Here is a 17,747-nt window from a genome sequence, read left to right as displayed (position 1 = left end):
TATGTATGGAAAAAAAAAAAAAATTCTCATTTACCAAATAAAACAAAAATAGTTTGCAAATACACATTATTTTTTATAATTAAACGTATAAAACACGTATTGATTAAACTCTCTCTCTCTCTCTCTCTCTCTATATATATATATATAGAGTTCCGAATATTACAAATTAAACTATGACAAGTCATGATTAGTTGATTACATATTTGTTGTAGTGTTTTGTCCCTTTCGTTGCAAGTGCGATGACAAAGGCATGGAGGAATCATAGTAATGATATTTTGACATACAAATTTTAATTCCTCTCGTTATATATTGGTCATGAATAAATATGAGATCATAATTAATATGCCTTCGAAGGCCATTCTATAGAAAATTAGGCATTCTTTCTTTACATTAGTTTGATCGATTGACCTAAAGCTAAATGTAGAATACACGGTGGTTATCATATCACAAGTTCACAACCTTTTGGGCCATTGAAGCGTTTATCAAGCAAGCTTTGCCCTTTGCCTGTGTACTAAGAGCTTATGTAAATTGGAAAACAACCCAGATGGCAATTCAATTAGATCACTTGAAATTATTCAGCAAAAAACCCCAAAAAAAAAAAAAAAAATCACTTGCAATTAATATAACAAAGAAACGAATTTCTTAAGACGCAAATAGAACTTAATAATAGGCTAAAGAAAGATAACCAAGACACTACCAACTTGAATAAAAAGACTAAAGGCACTGCAAATTAAAACATTCCAACAGAAACTATCTACCTAAAGACACAAATTTGTGTCAAGCAAACTTATTCCATAAACATTCAAATTAGCAACTAAATTTAGAGCAAACTAATTAGTGTCTAAACTGGGACTGCCAAGGATTGAACGTAGGTGCCGGAGTCTCGAGCGTCTGGTCTGGAATCCCAAGTTTTTTCTTGTACAAGCTCATGCAATTCAGAAACTTATTCACAATCAAAGTTCCAGCATCCAAAGAGTTATTTTCATTCTCCGTCATAGAATAGTCATTGTCATAGTTTTCAATTTCAATTCTTTTGTTCTTTATATCCTCTAATACCACGCTCTTTTCAGTGACTATGCCCTCCAACTCCTTTTGTTTCTTTATACGTGAACGCTTTGCCGCTTCTCTATTTGCTAGCGCTTTCCTCTCCTTTTTCTCATCCATGAATCGATCAACATTAGGCCCCGACGACATGTTTTTTCTCCCAAATTTGAAAGAAGATGAACTCAAAAAGGTGTTAATAAAAGTAGTAAAAGAAAATTCAAGAGTAGATGTAGTAAAAATATAATAAAAAGACGGATATAGAATGCAATAAGAGAAGGGTATGAATATGACTGTAGTTCATTAAACAACTCGAGAGAACTGAGGTGGTTCTAGCGAGATATCACTTAGAACAATGGAAATATGAAGACTTCGCTTAAGGAAGAACACTAAAACCCAAATAACATATGAATGCAAAGAGAGAGAATAACTGGAGCAAAAGAAAAATATGATGGTAGGTTTGAAGGTTGAGGACAAAGAATATTTATACTAATTCCTATGTATAATGTCGGTTAAAGAAAAGCTTTATAATGTACCATGGCCTGTCTTTGTATTTTTTGTCAATAATTATCATAAATATTTATTTTTTAAGAATAATAATCCTATTCCTATTTCTACTTGTATTTGTATTTGTAGTTGGAAAAGCTATATACAATGTCGGTTTATTAAAAAAAAGTTTTCTTTTACCGCATGGTGATAGAATTTTGATTTACACGTAGCTCGTTAGGTATATTTTGATCCCTATCTCTCGAATTATAAAAATAAATAAATAAATATACTAGTTTTCTTTTAGATTCATAATATATTATATTAGTAGTTGGCAATTTTATCTATTCTACGAAATTTAAAAATTAGATTATTTTTTGTAGGCAAAAGTTAGTTTTTTTACGTACAGAATTGTCATAGATAATAAATTTCTCATAGAATTAACAAACTATATTCAATGTCGGTTAAAAAAAATTATATAATGAACCACTTGTCTTTGTTTTTTTATCAAGAATTTCCGTAATATTTATCTAGATTACTAATCCTACTAGTGGAACTAGTAAGTGTAAGTTGGCCTTCCTATTTATTCGAGGTCGGTTAAAAAAAACCTATATAATTGACCACTGACCTTTTTTGTTTTTTGTCAATAAAAGGTATTCTTGAAAACTCATGCAAGAACATTGTGTCCCTGATTACAAACAAGAAAGAAGGTTCTTATTCTCTGTGTTTCTGTGTGGTGTTCTTGGATATTTATCACGGTTTTGTTTGTGACGTTCTTAAGCCTATTCAGCAGGTAAGCTAGCTAGAATCTCATGGTTGCTTGACTAGTCTCTCTCTCTCTCTCTCTTGAAAATATTGCTCTTCCTTTTTTTGGTTTATATTTTACTCTCTCTCTCTATGGTGATTGATATTGAAAATATTGCTCTTCCTTTTTTTGGGTTATATTTTACAGCTAGTTGAATAATGGACAATCGGGATTCAATAAAAAGAAGAATCTGTCATTCTCGGATCATATCTCTTCGACTAAAGGTAAATTCACAGATTAAAAATCAAATATTTTTTTTCTTTTCAATACAATTGAGGTTGTCATCGATTAACTTCCTTATCATCAATTTCTTTTTAGTTATTTTTAATTATTTATGGATAAAGTAATACTTTTAGTTCGTTATGCAAATTTTACTTATATTTGTGATGCATTTACTTCATGTTTCATGAACATTGTTGCTATATATGTATAGTGTCGGCCGTGTGGCCATCATTGTAATTTACATGTTGTACTATATAAATAAACAAATTTAGGTAAAACTGTATATATTGGTTTGGTCTATGTGCAATACATGCAAAAATAACCTTTAGGTACCTAGGGTTATTTAAGTTGATCTAATTAGCTTTTATTTTTATTATTTTTATTTTTTTTCCCTTCTTTTTCATACCTTTAATCAGAGAGATTATCATACAAGCCTGTCTCAAACCTCTTAAAATACATGAGTTCCACATATATTTTGAAAGAGATTTTGTCTTATAATAAAATACATTTTTCCTAGATAGAATTGCTAGTTTATATGGTACAATATTCATTCTTCTATATATTATCATCATATTGACTCATATCTTGTAAGAACTTAATTACTTTAAAACATGTGGTGGCTATTGATATGATGGTAGTTTAAATTTTAAATGAAGCATAGATTATCATGATATTAGAATAGGTGGTTATAAATTTGAAGACATGGTAGCTTTTCATGTGTTCTGAATTCTTTGTTTCCATGCTAACTACGAGGACTAATTACAGGATCGAATAAGCCAATTACCGGACGAGATTCTTACAAATATCTTATATCTCTTGCCAGTCAAAGAAGCAGCAAGGACTAGTGTTCTTTCACGTAGATGGAAAAATCTATGGACATATGTCCCTAGTCTAATAATCAAGGATTATATGTCATCACCTGAAATGGAATTGCGTCCTGTGAGAAAGTGTAGGTTCATCCTTGATGTTTTTTGTACATATAACCCTTCACAAGAACTGACCATTTTACTTGATTACGATGGAACAACATCTCGTGATGTTAATGAGTGGATAAACTTTGCAATGGAAAATTGGGTCAAGATGCTTGATTTGAACTTGGAACAATATTACACTATTGAGAAAAAATTCCCTGTCATGAAAGATTTTCCTCTAACAAAACTTTTTTTGACTGAAGTAAATGTCATTGGAGAGGTTCTTGAGCATTATGTATCAAATTGTCCATTTCTTGAGGAACTATATGTGAGTAGCTCCAATAGTTTGGTAAATCTGAGGCTTGTTGATCAGCCACCCAAATTGAGTAGCTTTCAAGTAGCTCACTGCTCAAATTTAGAAAATCTTGAAATTTCAGCACCAAATCTTGTCTCTTTTGGGTACGATGGACCGAAGATTAAAAATATGACTTTAAAGCATGTACCTCTTCTTTCAAAGGTAGCATTTGGAGGGAAATATTGTGAATCAATTGAGTTTGATTCTGACCAACATGCAAGCTATCTCTCTCAACTTAAGAAGCTTGTACTATATTTTACCAAAGAGGTTAGTGAAAAGTTTTCTTATAACGCTTCCCATTTTGTTTTTTCCTAACCTCTCCTTTAATTTGGAATATCATTTACGTATATTGAATGTGTTTTTTCTTTCCTCTTAATTAGGTAGTTGACAGAACTTCATTGTTCCCATACAAGCTTCCAGTATTTTGTAACCTCAAAAAAGTGGAATTGAAGGTTTACACTTATCTAGGTCAAAGCCTCCATCCGTTAATTGCTCTTATAATTGCCTCTCCTTTGTTGAAGATGTTTTCATTGGAGGTTAGTTTCTTATTTTGCAGCCCACAATTGAGAAGTGTATATTGTTAGAATAATTATACAGTTATGAGTGCCATATAAATTACGGTAGTATATATTTGTGCATGTATATATACAACTTAATTTGTGCTTTAATATTAATTATATCTTTTAAATCAAATTGCATGCTGATTTTAATACATAATCACATGATTACTATAACAGTGATATATGTATACTTTGAGTTTTGAGTAGGATCAAGATATTTATTGTATGTTTTTTTTCTATAATATATTAACTTAGTTTGTGCTTTAATATTAATTATGGTTAAAATCAGGTTGGCATGCTGATTTTTCAATATACTCACATGATTGCATGCTATTACAATGATATGTGTACTTATCATGTTAATATGAGTTGCAACTAGGATCAAGATATTTGTATGCTTTATTCCATGATTGTTTGATTTGTGCTGTGTTTTGTTAAATGAGACAACTTATATCCTTATGCTGTTGATACAATATTAAATTGACAGAATACCTTGACATAAAGAATGTAATCTACTTATATAATAAAAAATCAGAAATATAATATGATTGATCCATATTAATATCTCTTTTTTTTTTTGCATGTGGCAGTTGGAAATGGATTATAGTCATAAACCATTTGAAAATGAGGTACGATGGCCATTCAGTCCTTACTATGTTCACTATTTATATATGTTCTTGATCCTCATCTCTTTTTTTTTTTTTTTTTTTTTTTTTTTTTTGTGAATGATCATGCTTAACTCAAACAATTAATTACTTACTTTACTTCAATATATTTTGATTATTAGAAGCTAGTGGAAAATTACAACATATGGAAGGCTTCAAAGCATCCCCATCAATGTCTCAAGAAGATTAAATGGGTTGGGTTTGATGGAAGTGGAAGTCATGTTGATTTTGCTAAGGATTTACTTGACATCGCGGTCTCACTTAAGACGTTTATCATTGATACTGTTTATCCAAATATAGCACTATCGGAGGACTATGCAGAATTTGTCAAAAGATGGCAAATAGCTGTTGTTGCTGCCTGTAAAATAGCAGAATCACATCCAGGGATTAATTATTTGATAGATTGTTAAGTTCAATTTGTGCTGAAATGTGAATTTAGAAGTTGATTTTAGTTTTATTTCATTGTAACAAGTGGGATTTGGACCCTAAGGGGGAGAGAAATTTAGTTTGATTTCTTGGTTTTCTCTAAAAAATTGCAAAAACATATATGCCATGCATTGAGATTTGCAAATTTTGTAACATCTCGTGACTCTGCCATGCCATTCATAATTAATTTTTAATTTTAAGTGCATGATGATCTTGTGAAATTTCTATTTAGACCCTAATATAACTTATCCCTTAAAAATTTAATCAAGTTGTGATATTTGATATCACAGATATGTAAAAATCAAATTAAATATACCCAATCTATCAAAGTAATGAAGATAATATTTCAGAGATTTGGTAACAAATTGGAAAACTAAAAAAGAGCTTCATAGGAAATTACTATAAGGTAGGGGCAGCGCCAGGGTGGTCCTAGGACCACCCTGACTTGAATTTTTTTTTTTTTTTTTATATATATATATATATATATAATAATTTTAAAAAAAATTATTTGTCTACCCATCAAAAAAAATTTGGAAACACCCTTAGTTTTTTTATGCCAATAAAATTAAATTTTGTTCCATAATTTGTTCTATATTTAGTGGATGAATGATTGCTTGGTTGTGTACATTGAAAAAGATATATATAGTTTGTAGCATTGATAATGAGACTATCATGCAACGATTTAAAATATGAAAACTCGTAGAAGACAATTATAAATTTTATGTATTTGCGTGTTTTTTTATTGTTATTATTGTCAATATATGAATTTCTCTTTTTATTAGATTGTATAATTTATGTTTTTTAAGGAACACCCAGAGAAATTCCTGGAGCCACCATTGCTATAAGGTCATCCCATAGTGAGCTTGTGAACTTGCACTATATGAATTCACTTCATGTTGGAACTTTGTAATTTCTTTAAAAATGGATTCGTGAAGTTTTTTTTGTCAAATATATACTGCTACCGTAAGAGTGCAATTCCAAGAGCAAGAGTAAAATCCAAGGGGGTGATAGAAGCTAATTAAGTCACAAACTTTGCACATCTTGGTCAACAAGTCGTGTTTAAAAAAAAACAATTTATGACTTTCTTGTTCGAGAAAGATATATGAAACTTTCAAGTTGCTTAATTTATTCATTTTGAGTGGGAATGAAGTTTGCTCGATCGAGTGGCCAAACTGTTTCGCTCAAGCGAACTTTGCTAGATTGCACATCTTCCAATAGATTCAAGACTTGGTTGTTTTTTAACAAATAATCAATGATACAAACCATTGTTTGGCTCGCAATGTCAACCAATATTGCCAATATAAATTGATCTTTGTTGAACTTTCTTATTAATTTCTGTACATTTTTGTTTGCATGTAGTTGTGGTGATTCATACAACTTTCTTATTAATTCCTCTCCTTTATTGCATGTTACGGTAGTTCTACAATAAATTAAAAAAAATAAAAAATAAAAAAAGAACAACAATAACCTTCTTTTAAGAGTAATGTTACAGCCATAAATTATTTTACAACATTTTTATAAACTGTTGATGTGGTCAACTTTTACTGATTTTTATTTAGGCCCACCATTAATATCACATTTTCATTTACCAATAATCACTCACCACATCAGCAGTTTGTAAATTTTTTTGTAAAATAGTTTGTATCTCTAACATTATTCTTCTTTAAATATCCCAAAAGAATCGAATTAATATATACTAACACATTCATTATTTATAAATGTTTTTTTTTTTTGAAGGATTACTTATTAATGTTCTTATAAGTGGCCTAGAACCTTATATATAGCTCTATGAAATTGCAAAATACATTAATTCTCTTCAAATAAAGAACCTAGGTTCAAGTCCCTTGACTTATTTTACGGGGAATTAAATTCTTATAAGTGGCAATAATAGCTTCTAATGCAATCTTGAAAGTCAAATGTTAATGACTTTCTCTCAATCTTACATGCATGTTGAGACAACAGGGGCCTTGATACTATTTGCTGTGAGTGTAGTTACAAAATAGTGAGTTTATGGGCAATAAAGATAGAAAAATAGAAGAAATAATCATAAAAGAGTTAGTTGAAGCCTTGATAGTTGATGCCTATTTCTTGTAGTAAAGTTAAAGATAGTGGAGATATGTAAAATATATAGAAATAGAAAATAGAAGAAATAATCACACAAAAGGACTAAGACTTATGTAGGATTCTAAAAGTTGGCATACTAGGTGATGGTGTCATAAAAAACATCAACTCTTGAACTCGTCCATATGGACCGTCCAACAAAAGACAAGCTAGGACAAACCAAACAGGCTAAGTGATCTCCCAAGCGTCCTGGCTAAACTTGTCCGTCTTTGGACGGATGAGGTCCCGTGGGAATCTTACCCATCATCATTTGGACAGTGGACGAGCTGTCCTAGATGGTCTCGTCCGTCTTTAATAAAAGATGGACGAGTTCACCATGGAATGGGCCGGTCAACCTAGGTAACTTTCATAGCGGTTATGGAAGTTACTCCCAATTCTCCGGACTTCTCGACATTAGAAACGATTATTAAACATATAACCGTTCTACAAATACTATATAAGGATTCTTCGATGAAGGGTAAGGGATTCAGACATTTTTACTTAAGAAAATACTCCTTCCTTACAGAGAGTTCCAAAGTCACTAATTTCATCATCAGAGGACTTTTGGCCGGTCCCCACCAGTCTCCTCTGATTCAGTGTTCTTGTTTTACAGGATATAGCCCAAAGATCATCATCGTTCGAGACTTGTCAACCTACTGATATCCAAGGAACTATCACTAGGAATAGTAGTACAAGTTGAATCAAACCAAAACACCAATCGTTTTTTAATGTAGGAGGATTGAGTCTCAAATTTCTTAATCATTAATATATTAATTTATAAGTTCTTTTTTCAGTAATTTTTTTTTTTTTTTTGAGATAACAGTTAGAAAAATTGTATTCTGAAAAAATACGTATTCCGTATACAAAGTAAAGCACCTGGGCATACTTCCCAGGCTAGGCAGTAGCAATACAAAGAAAGAGAGAAGACTTGGCTAGCTCTCGACTAAACCGAAAAAAAAACAATAAAATGCCGAGAAAACAACAAGCCTAGATCGTATACACCTGTTGCCTCATCATCATGTGTTATTACTTTTAGTATTTTCGCCATACATAATGTCAATTCCTGAATTCAAAAAAATAATAATAATAATTAATTAAGAAATTGATTTATACTATATAGTTAAAGTGGCACCAAATTAAATTCATTATCACATTACATTGTAAAACCAATACATTCAACACTTTATTTATTTATTTGTTGGGAACGCCTTTTAAAGAGTTTCAACCTATAGTGTCTGTTCCTAATGATAATATTTATTTATTATCAAATCAAGACACTCACAAATTTTAATTCCTCTCATTATATATTAATTGATCATGAATAAAGATGAAATGTAGGCCATTCTGTGGAAAATTAGGCATTCATTTTGGAATTTGTTTCCAGATTCAATATTTTGTTATAATAATTAGAACTGTTACATGGTTTGCATTCTCTTACAAAATTCTAGGAGTTTGATGAACCCAGATATTGAATATTTAGTGGCTATCATATCACAACCTTTTGGGCCATTGAAGCCGTTTATCAAGCAAGCTTTGCCTGTTGCCTGTGTACTAAGGGCTTATGCAATTTGGAAAACAACCCAGATGGCAATTCAATTATATCACTTGAAATTATTCAGCAAAAAACAATCAAAATAAAAAAGATAAATTAAGTTACATAATTTAAAAATTTAACCGATGAATTGTATGTTTTTTACGCTCTATATGATCTATATGCTTATATTTTATATATAATTTTTAACTACAAAAACTTGTAATTTAAACAATTTATTGATAACATAACTATTGATTTTTAATTTTCTAGAAATTTTGCAAGTATGGAGAATATAAGAAGAAAATATAATTCAATAGTAGATTTATCAAAATTTATCCCTAATAAAAAAATATTGAGTAAAATTGTAGCATAATGCTATAACTAATTAGTTACCATGGCTTTTTCGTGAAATTGTGGTGTGTCTTTATATTAGAACCTCTTTTCCTCTCCGTGTGTGTTTGTTTCTCAATTAAAAAAAAAATGGCCAAATAAAAATTCACTTGCAATTAATGTAACAAAGAAACGAATTTATTAAGACGAAAATAGACCTTAATAAAAGGCTACTGAAAGATAACCTAGACACTACCAACTTGAATAAAAAGACTAAAGTTACTGCAAATTAAAACATTCCAATCGACTCTATCTACCTAAAGACACAAACTTGTGTCAAGCAAACTTATTCCATAAACATTCAAATTTCCAACTAAATTTAGACTAAAATTAGAGCAAACTAATCAGTGTCGAAACTGGGACTGCCGCAATGATTGAACATAGGTGCCGGAGTCTCGAGTGTCTGGTCTGAAATCCCAAGTTTTTCCTTGTACAAGTTCATGCAATTCAGATACTGATTCCAAATCAAATTATCAGCATTCAAAGAGTTATTATCTTTCTCCGTCGTAGAATGGTCGTTCTCATAGTTTTCAATGTCAATTTTTTTGTTCTTTATATCCTCTAATAGCATGCTCTTTTCATTGACAATGTCCTCCCACTCCTTTTCTTTCTTTATACGTGAACGCTTTACCGCTTCTCTATTTGCTAGCGCTCTCTCGTCCTTTTTCTCATCCATGAATTCATCAACTTCAGACCCCAAACTTACTTCTAGTGTTGACGACATGAATTTTCTCCCAAATTTGAAAGAATTAAGAAAGTTCAAGAGTAGATGTAGAAAAAAATATAATAAAAATACAGATATAGAATGCAATAAGAGAATGATAAGAATTTGACAGTAGTTCATGACTAAGCACAAGGAAGAACTCTAAAAGCCAAATAAAATATGAACGCAAAAAGAGAGACTTGGAGCAAAAAGAAAAATATGATGGTGGGTTTGAAGGTTTGAGGACAGGAATATTTATTTATACTAATTCTTATGTATAATGTCGGTTAAAGATTTTTTTTTTTTTTTTTTTTTTTTTTTTTTTGAGATAGTCGGTTAAAGAAAAGCTTAATCCTAGCTACTAGTATTTGTATTTGTAGTTTTTTTTTTTTTTTTTTTTTTTTAGAATCGTATTTGTAGTTAGTTGGCAATCAAATCTAGAGAGGGGGTCTTATCAAAAAAAAAAAATCTAGAGAGGGGAGGGGGGGGGGGGGGGGGGAACAAGAATTGTCATAAATTTAATAGCATTTAAAAGCTATATATACAATGCCGGTTTAAAAAAATAAATAGTTTTAATTCTTTTACCATGATGTGGAAGTTTGATTTACACGTAGCTCCTTAGGTATTTTTTGATCCTTATCCTTTTACTCTTTTCCCCCAAGTAATTAAAGTAAAGTCAACTTTCAGATTTCTCTCCATAAATAAATATATATAAAACTGTAAAAATAAAAAAATAAAAAAATAGGGCAACATATTAAAATTAATTATGCCAATTCATTAATAAAAGTTATTCCATCAAAAAAAAAAATTAGAATCTTAGACAGATTCTATAGCGCAAGGGAGAAACAAAAATCACCAGTGAATTAAGGGAATCATCTTACGAGATAATATAATGAAAATTCAATTTAGTATCATATTACTAGAATAATATATTATAAATAAATTTAGAATAATCCTTATGAAAATCGATTTTACATCCAAATTAGCACCGGATTTGACGGTGTAAATACAACAAATCCTAGGATAACTCAACCTAGTAATCCTAAAGCAAAAATAATACCCTACTAATCCTCTAAAGTTATAAACTTTGACTATTACAATTCTAGTATTTATCAAAATTATTAATGATGTGGTAAAATCTAATCCATTCATTTAAAATGGATGGATGGGATTATAGTAACTTTAGGATAGAGTTACACTAAAAACCCTAGTTGATCTTAATCCTAAATCCTTTTCATATATAAACGCTGCCTTTGATCGCTTCCCACTCCCAAAAGCTTCACATCAAAAAATTTCTTCATCATTCTGTTTAGCCTTCTTTTTGCTTTGATCACTTTGCTCACTTTGCTCTCTCTTAAGAGTATCGTAAACATGTTTTGTCACACTTTATACCTAAAAGAAGCTCGTACGGCTTATTTCTTAGTGATTTGTTCTGCCTCGGTTTTTATATGATCACCGTTCTTAGTCCTTTCTTTCAAGAATCCGTGTGTTTTTCCCATCTGGGTGCTTTTGTTTTCCTAGTTCTTGATTACTTTCTTTCAAAAGGGTTTCAGCGTGTGACTTTTTTTTTGTTTGATATATAATCAAACATGGACTTTGAGCTCTTTGAAGAGGTTGATCCAACAGGTCGGTATGGGAGATACAGTGACAAGCTTGGTGTAGGAGCAGTGAAGAAGGTTTATAGGGCTTTTGATCAACAAGAAGGTATAGAGGTGGCTTGGAATCAGGTTTTCTTGAACCGATTCACCGATGACAAGGCCATGTTACAAAGGTTAAATTCAGAGGTTCAGTTGCTGAAAATTTTAGAGAATGATAATATCATCAAATTGTTTAGTGCTTGGATAGATGTTGACCGCATGGCTTTGAATTTCATAACTGAGGTGTGCACATCTGGGAATTTGAGGGATTATAGGAAGAAACACAGGCGTATTTCAACCAAGGCCTTGAAGAAGTGGTCTAGGCAAATACTGAGGGGTTTGGAGTATTTACATTTGCATGAGCCATGCATAATTCATAGGGATCTTAATTGCAGCAATGTGTTTATCAATAATAACACTGGTGAGGTTAAGATTGGAGATTTCGGGTTAGCAGCAGCGATGGAAAAGGAGCATGTAGCACATTCAATTCTTGGGACGCCAGAGTTTATGGCGCCGGAACTATATGATGAGAATTATACAGAGAAGGTGGATATATATGCTTTTGGGATGTGTGTGCTTGAGTTGTTGACAAGGGAGATACCATATAGTGAGTGTGATTGTGTGGCTAAGATATATAAGAAGGTGACCTCAGGTGTGAAACCACAGGCAATGAGCAAGGTGAAAGATTTGGAGATCAAGGGGTTCATTGAGAAGTGCCTGGCCCCAGTGTCTGAGAGACCATCTGCCACTGAGCTCCTCCAAGATTCATTCTTTGATGGACTTGATGATGATGATAATGATGAAAACTATGGTACTAGTTTATATATTGCTACTTCAGAAATATGTGATTAAGTTATTTCCTAGTACACAGTTTTCATGTATTCTAAACAAGGGATTGATAATGAATTAATAGATAGAGATCACTTATTATTTCTATACTCTTGCAGGCTGTATATTAATTAAGTTATTTCCTAGTACACAGTTTCATGTATTATAAAAAGGGGATTAAATGAATAGATATAAATTGTTATTTCTATGCACTTGTGCTTAATTTCCTTGGTAGTTTAGTTTCTTGCTTCAAAAATTACGTGGAATTGAATTTAGGTATATATTTTTTCTGTGTTGATTGTCTCTTATTGTCTCTGTGATGCAACCCAAACCTCACCCTTCTCAAATGGTCACATAGTGTGTATATAACTATTTTACTATAAAATATCATATTTTTAAATAGTACATACATCGATTCTTATCAATTAGAGTCAATAAAATTGAGATGGATGAGTCAACTTAATTAGACAATTCTTAAAACCTTTAGATTTAATAACGTAGAATTGATAGTACAGACCCAAACCCTAGGGATCTTTTTGCATTCTGTCCTAAGAAATTTATCTTTAATACATATTACTAATAATGACTTTTGGCCAAAACTGTGTATTAGGAGAAGAAAGCCACCAGAAACATCAATTGAAAAGAATTTGGATCATGAATCAGCTCACAATGGAATATTACTTTGGTAAAGAAAGTGTACTATCCACATTATGCATCTTCAATAGTGAACCTCCCAATTTCAAAATTTAATGAGTACAGATTAATGGTGTGGCCTTGTGAATAAACTGGTGCATTCTTGGTGACTAAAGTTTACTGGATGCTGCTGAATCAAGCCTATCCTTAGCTTGAAGGAGTCCAAGTTCCTAAACCCTAAATCTAGAGAATTTTGTGGAAACTCCAAGGGACAATTGTACAAGTGCTGCACTTTTTTGCAATAAGGGAAAATTATTGATCATTTATTTATTGAATGTGAATTTGCTAGAGTTTAATGGTTGGGCTCACTCTTAACATTAAGAACAGATTTACTAGAGATTGCATCCTCAGTAGTAGAGGGTTAAGCTTTGGCTACAACAACTGTTGTTGTTGTCAACAACCATTCTTCTTTTTTGTTAACTTTTTCTGGACCTTCTGGTTATTATGGTATCATTGAAATGATAAAATCCTTCAAGCCTAAAAGTTTAGCCTTTTGGCAAAAATATTATTATTAATTTTTAATGCTTTTTATTTTACTTATCTTTTAATTGATCTTATGATAATAAGTAATTGGGTCAGGTCGTTTACATAGTTCTGTGTTGGGTTAGTACTTGGTTGTTTCATTTGGGCCCAGACCTTGGGCCATAGAATTTTGTTATTGTGTAACCAAAATAATAACCCTTGTAGCATTATCAAACCCCTCTTATCCATCTCACGATTAATCAATCAATTCGATTGTTCCACTTCCACCTATCTCAACATTTATCTTTGCCTATCTGTTCATGACTCGTGAGGATCCTTAGTTAGAATTGACAAAGGCTTTACTAACAAATTAACAATCTAATCTCTCAAAGACCAATGTGCACTTCATAGAACGTTCAATCATTTGCTTGGGTTATTATTATTATTATTATTATTATTATTATTATTATTGTTTGATTTCTTTTAGTTACAGATTGTAAGAGAATCTACTTTTGCCCTGTTTTGAGAAAAGGCAATTGACAAATCCCTCAAAATATTCTTAGGAAAATTTTTTGATTTTTTCACCACTCAATTTCCCGATTCCTCTGAGTGCACCAGTTTAACAAAAGCAAAATAAATAAATATTATTTATTAAGTAATGATTAATAGTACCTTTATTCATAAAAAAAAGTTAAAGGTACCTAGCAAAAAAAATGTAGCACTGATTATAACTATGCTAAGAATGATTAAAAAAAAATTTAAAAAGCAAGCAAACTCCCCCAGGGTGTTTGCACTTCGTACCAAAACTGGTATTAACCATTTCAATTATAACAAATTTATGAATTTCACATTGTAGATAGATTTACAGCTTAAAAACTATTGATTACATGCAAACCGCACGTGACTTGCATCTGTCCATCCAAATAAGAATTATCTGTCAGATCTTTAATGTTCTACACTATATTTCTTCAATCACATAATATCATGTATTTAATTATATATGCATTTTTTAACGGGAGTTATTTTACAAAGCAAGAAGACAAACTCCGATCGATAGAACATGAGGAACACTCAAAGTGGAATAAAAGATTTTTATTCATACCCTATGGAGTGCAGTTGACAAGTTTTGTTATATATTATGTGGTTGGTTGTAGTAAATTTTCATAATTTTTAGAATGCAAAGTGTAATTTTTGTTAATTATAAAAAAAAAAAAAAAAATTTGCAAGTTTTGTTATTGTAGGGATAAGGTGCCCAAGAACATATGTTAGGCCTTGGGCCTTATCTGAGGACATTTTGTAGTTCGAAGACAAATAAACAGTAATGAATATGTAAGACTCAAAACTCCATGAGCAAGCTACGAATGAGAATACTGAGGAAGGTAAGCCGAGGAGGAGTGTTTCCTTGGCTAAACGAAGTAGAGATAAAAAAGAGTGTTCTTTCATTCAGGGTGATATTCCGGAAAATTCTATTGATAAAGATATACGTTATGAACATATAGGACAACTGGGAGGTGGGAAATATCTAAGGGAAAGCTATTACCACCGCATTGAATGCTTTGCAGCTAACCCTCTAGTCACATTAATGAGGAAGTGATACTTGAACAGTAGTTTTTCAGCCTTACAGTTACTCTCCAAAGACTTCAGGAAGGTGCTGATGTGACAGAGATCAACACTAACAATCTAATCTACACGTGGAGGCAAAGATGAAGACAAAAGGATAATATAAAATAGGAAGGAGGCCATGAGAGAGGGGGATCAAAATTTTAAGAAAAGAATATTGTAGCACTAAGGAACTGTACTTGTAATCAAATTCAAGAAATATATATAAGAATTGATTTCCTCGAATTGTACCGAAGACTATTTTTCTTTAGTAAAAACCAAACTATCTCTACCTTATTGTCATTTGGATCCACTACAATTGCTACTCAACTCATTATATCCTAATTTTTCAACCCACTTTTTACAAATTCATTGTATTGCGCTCTTTGGGCCTAGGTCCTTTTAACTTTTGGGCCCAGGGTTCAAACTGTGTCCTTACAGTTATATATTAAAATCTAAGAGCCTTGTAATCTAACAAATGCAATTTGGTGTTTCTAATGAAAATGTCTAAAATTTAAATTCTCCCATTTTTTACTATCAAATTATCATTAAAAAAATATTAATTAAAAGTTTCCTTAAGTATTTATTAAAAGTTAATGCCATGAAAAAAAAATTATAAAAAAAAACCTTCCATATGGATTTTACGTCTGCCCCTCTCTTTTGTGGAAAAACATATCATGCATCCGTCGCATAATATACCTCATCCTCTTTTGTTTATTCCTATAATACATTTCTTAAAATGAAAAAACATTTTCCAACCATATAATTGTTTTATATTATAATCTCACTATTTATTAGTTATACCATAGATGTCAGATGTGACATCTCTTCCTCTCCCCCCAGCCCCACCCCCATTTTTTTATTATCCAATTCCTATTAATTTATCATTTCACAAACACAAATACTTTTCCTATTCCATGTTCCAATCAATCAAAGTTTTGTTGCATTTCGCTCCATCCAAATTGTAACATTTTTCTTTAGAAGAATCCAACTTTTAGCATATAAAAAGCGATAATGCTTAACTTTGTCATACCAACTTTTACCAAATCAATCAATAACTCTACCGCATAGAAGGGATAAGGTGCGAATGCTCCTTATAATGTCGTTACTGCCTCAAAGAATATCGAATTCCCAATCCTTCCATTCATAAAAAACTCTTATCACTTTGTTATTTTCCATCAAACTATAGTATAGGTTTGTCGATACTTGATACCATAAATCCATTATTTAAGCACGAGATTAGCTGATTAGGTATGCGTTACAATACCAAATTCATAATTTTTTGTGTCTGAAATAAAGTACTATATTACAATTCATTAAAATTTGTTTAAAAAGATAAATAAAAATTATTTAATTTGGCACAGATAAAGACAAGACATGCAAGACAATGTCAATTTTAGGTAATGGGTCTTGTCATAAGTCATGAAATACATTAACAAACAAAAGAGTACATATATATTTGGAGGACAGCCTTTCGTAATGGAGCAATGCTATAGGTTAAGCAAACAAAAAAAAAAAAAAAATCGCAATAGTTGTTGACAAAGTTTTGATAGTTTTTTTTTTTTTAAGAAGAATTAGTTTTATCTAACTCGCCATTGACATCATTTTTATTTACCGTTAATAATTTATCACATTAATAATTGTCATATTTTTGTATTTATAGACTTTCTCTCCATTTTTTGCATTTTATAATTTAATTTCTTATTAAACTCAACCCATTAGCTTCTGGCTGGTTTAAAACTTCCAAAAAAAATTTCCATTCATAGTCTAACACACAGCCAGCTAGACTTAAAACTCATGTCTCAACAATGTTCCCCTCCCATTTAATTGAAAATTTCTGATACCAGTATAAATTCCTTGAATGCTCAGCCTCAGCCACCTTATTAGAAATAGAATGGGTTCTAGTCAGTAGTCACACCTCCTAAGGGCAAGTACAGAGAATTTTTTTTTTTTTTTTTTTGAGAAAGAAGTACAGAGAAATTTGATCCCTTTAATTCTCAAGTTTAGAATTTTTTTTTTTTTTTTTGAATGCTCTCAAGTTTAGAATTTTAGATGCATGATTGGGAACATTGATTATGACAGAGGGCACCACTTATAGTTTAGCTTTGAAGACAAGCAACAAAATACCGAAGATTTCTGGGTTGTCGTGACGTGAGTTATGAAATAGTCAGTGTACATACACTGATCTATCTAGTTTTTGTGGTTATCTTATAGTAGGCCAAGCTGAGGACACCCACCAGTATCACCCACCACACAAAGAGTTGCCATTTACGAAAAAAAAAAAGAAGAGGTTTTAGTCCTCTGGCGGCATGGCCACCAAAGTTTTAAAA

At 31.3% G+C, this 17,747-nt stretch overlaps 4 protein-coding genes across 4 annotated transcripts; 2 read left to right on the top strand and 2 right to left on the bottom strand.

The window, feature by feature from the left end:
• Positions 1-834: 834 nt before the first annotated feature.
• Positions 835-1,194, bottom strand: LOC126699754 (bZIP transcription factor 53-like). The gene has a single exon (XM_050397723.1). The coding sequence runs from the start codon at positions 1,192-1,194 to the stop codon at positions 835-837; it is 360 nt and encodes a 119-aa protein (XP_050253680.1).
• A 2,284-nt stretch (positions 1,195-3,478) lies between these two features.
• LOC126699753 (uncharacterized) lies at positions 3,479-5,455 on the top strand. Its single transcript, XM_050397722.1, has 4 exons — positions 3,479-4,087; positions 4,201-4,356; positions 4,971-5,009; positions 5,168-5,455. Exons 1-4 carry the CDS (start codon positions 3,479-3,481, stop codon positions 5,453-5,455), a joined length of 1,092 nt encoding a protein of 363 aa, XP_050253679.1.
• A 4,380-nt stretch (positions 5,456-9,835) lies between these two features.
• On the bottom strand, positions 9,836-10,219 carry LOC126699751 (uncharacterized). Its single transcript, XM_050397720.1, has one exon. The coding sequence runs from the start codon at positions 10,217-10,219 to the stop codon at positions 9,836-9,838; it is 384 nt and encodes a 127-aa protein (XP_050253677.1).
• A 1,568-nt stretch (positions 10,220-11,787) lies between these two features.
• On the top strand, positions 11,788-12,687 carry LOC126699750 (probable serine/threonine-protein kinase WNK11). The gene has a single exon (XM_050397719.1). It carries the CDS (start codon positions 11,788-11,790, stop codon positions 12,685-12,687), a length of 900 nt encoding a protein of 299 aa, XP_050253676.1.
• Positions 12,688-17,747: the final 5,060 nt, after the last annotated feature.

Source organism: Quercus robur, chromosome 9 (genome assembly GCF_932294415.1).
Source record: "Quercus robur chromosome 9, dhQueRobu3.1, whole genome shotgun sequence".
Lineage (NCBI taxonomy): Eukaryota > Viridiplantae > Streptophyta > Magnoliopsida > Fagales > Fagaceae > Quercus > Quercus robur.
Note: the sequence above shows the minus strand (reverse complement) of the source record. Positions and strands in the feature narration are given on the sequence as shown.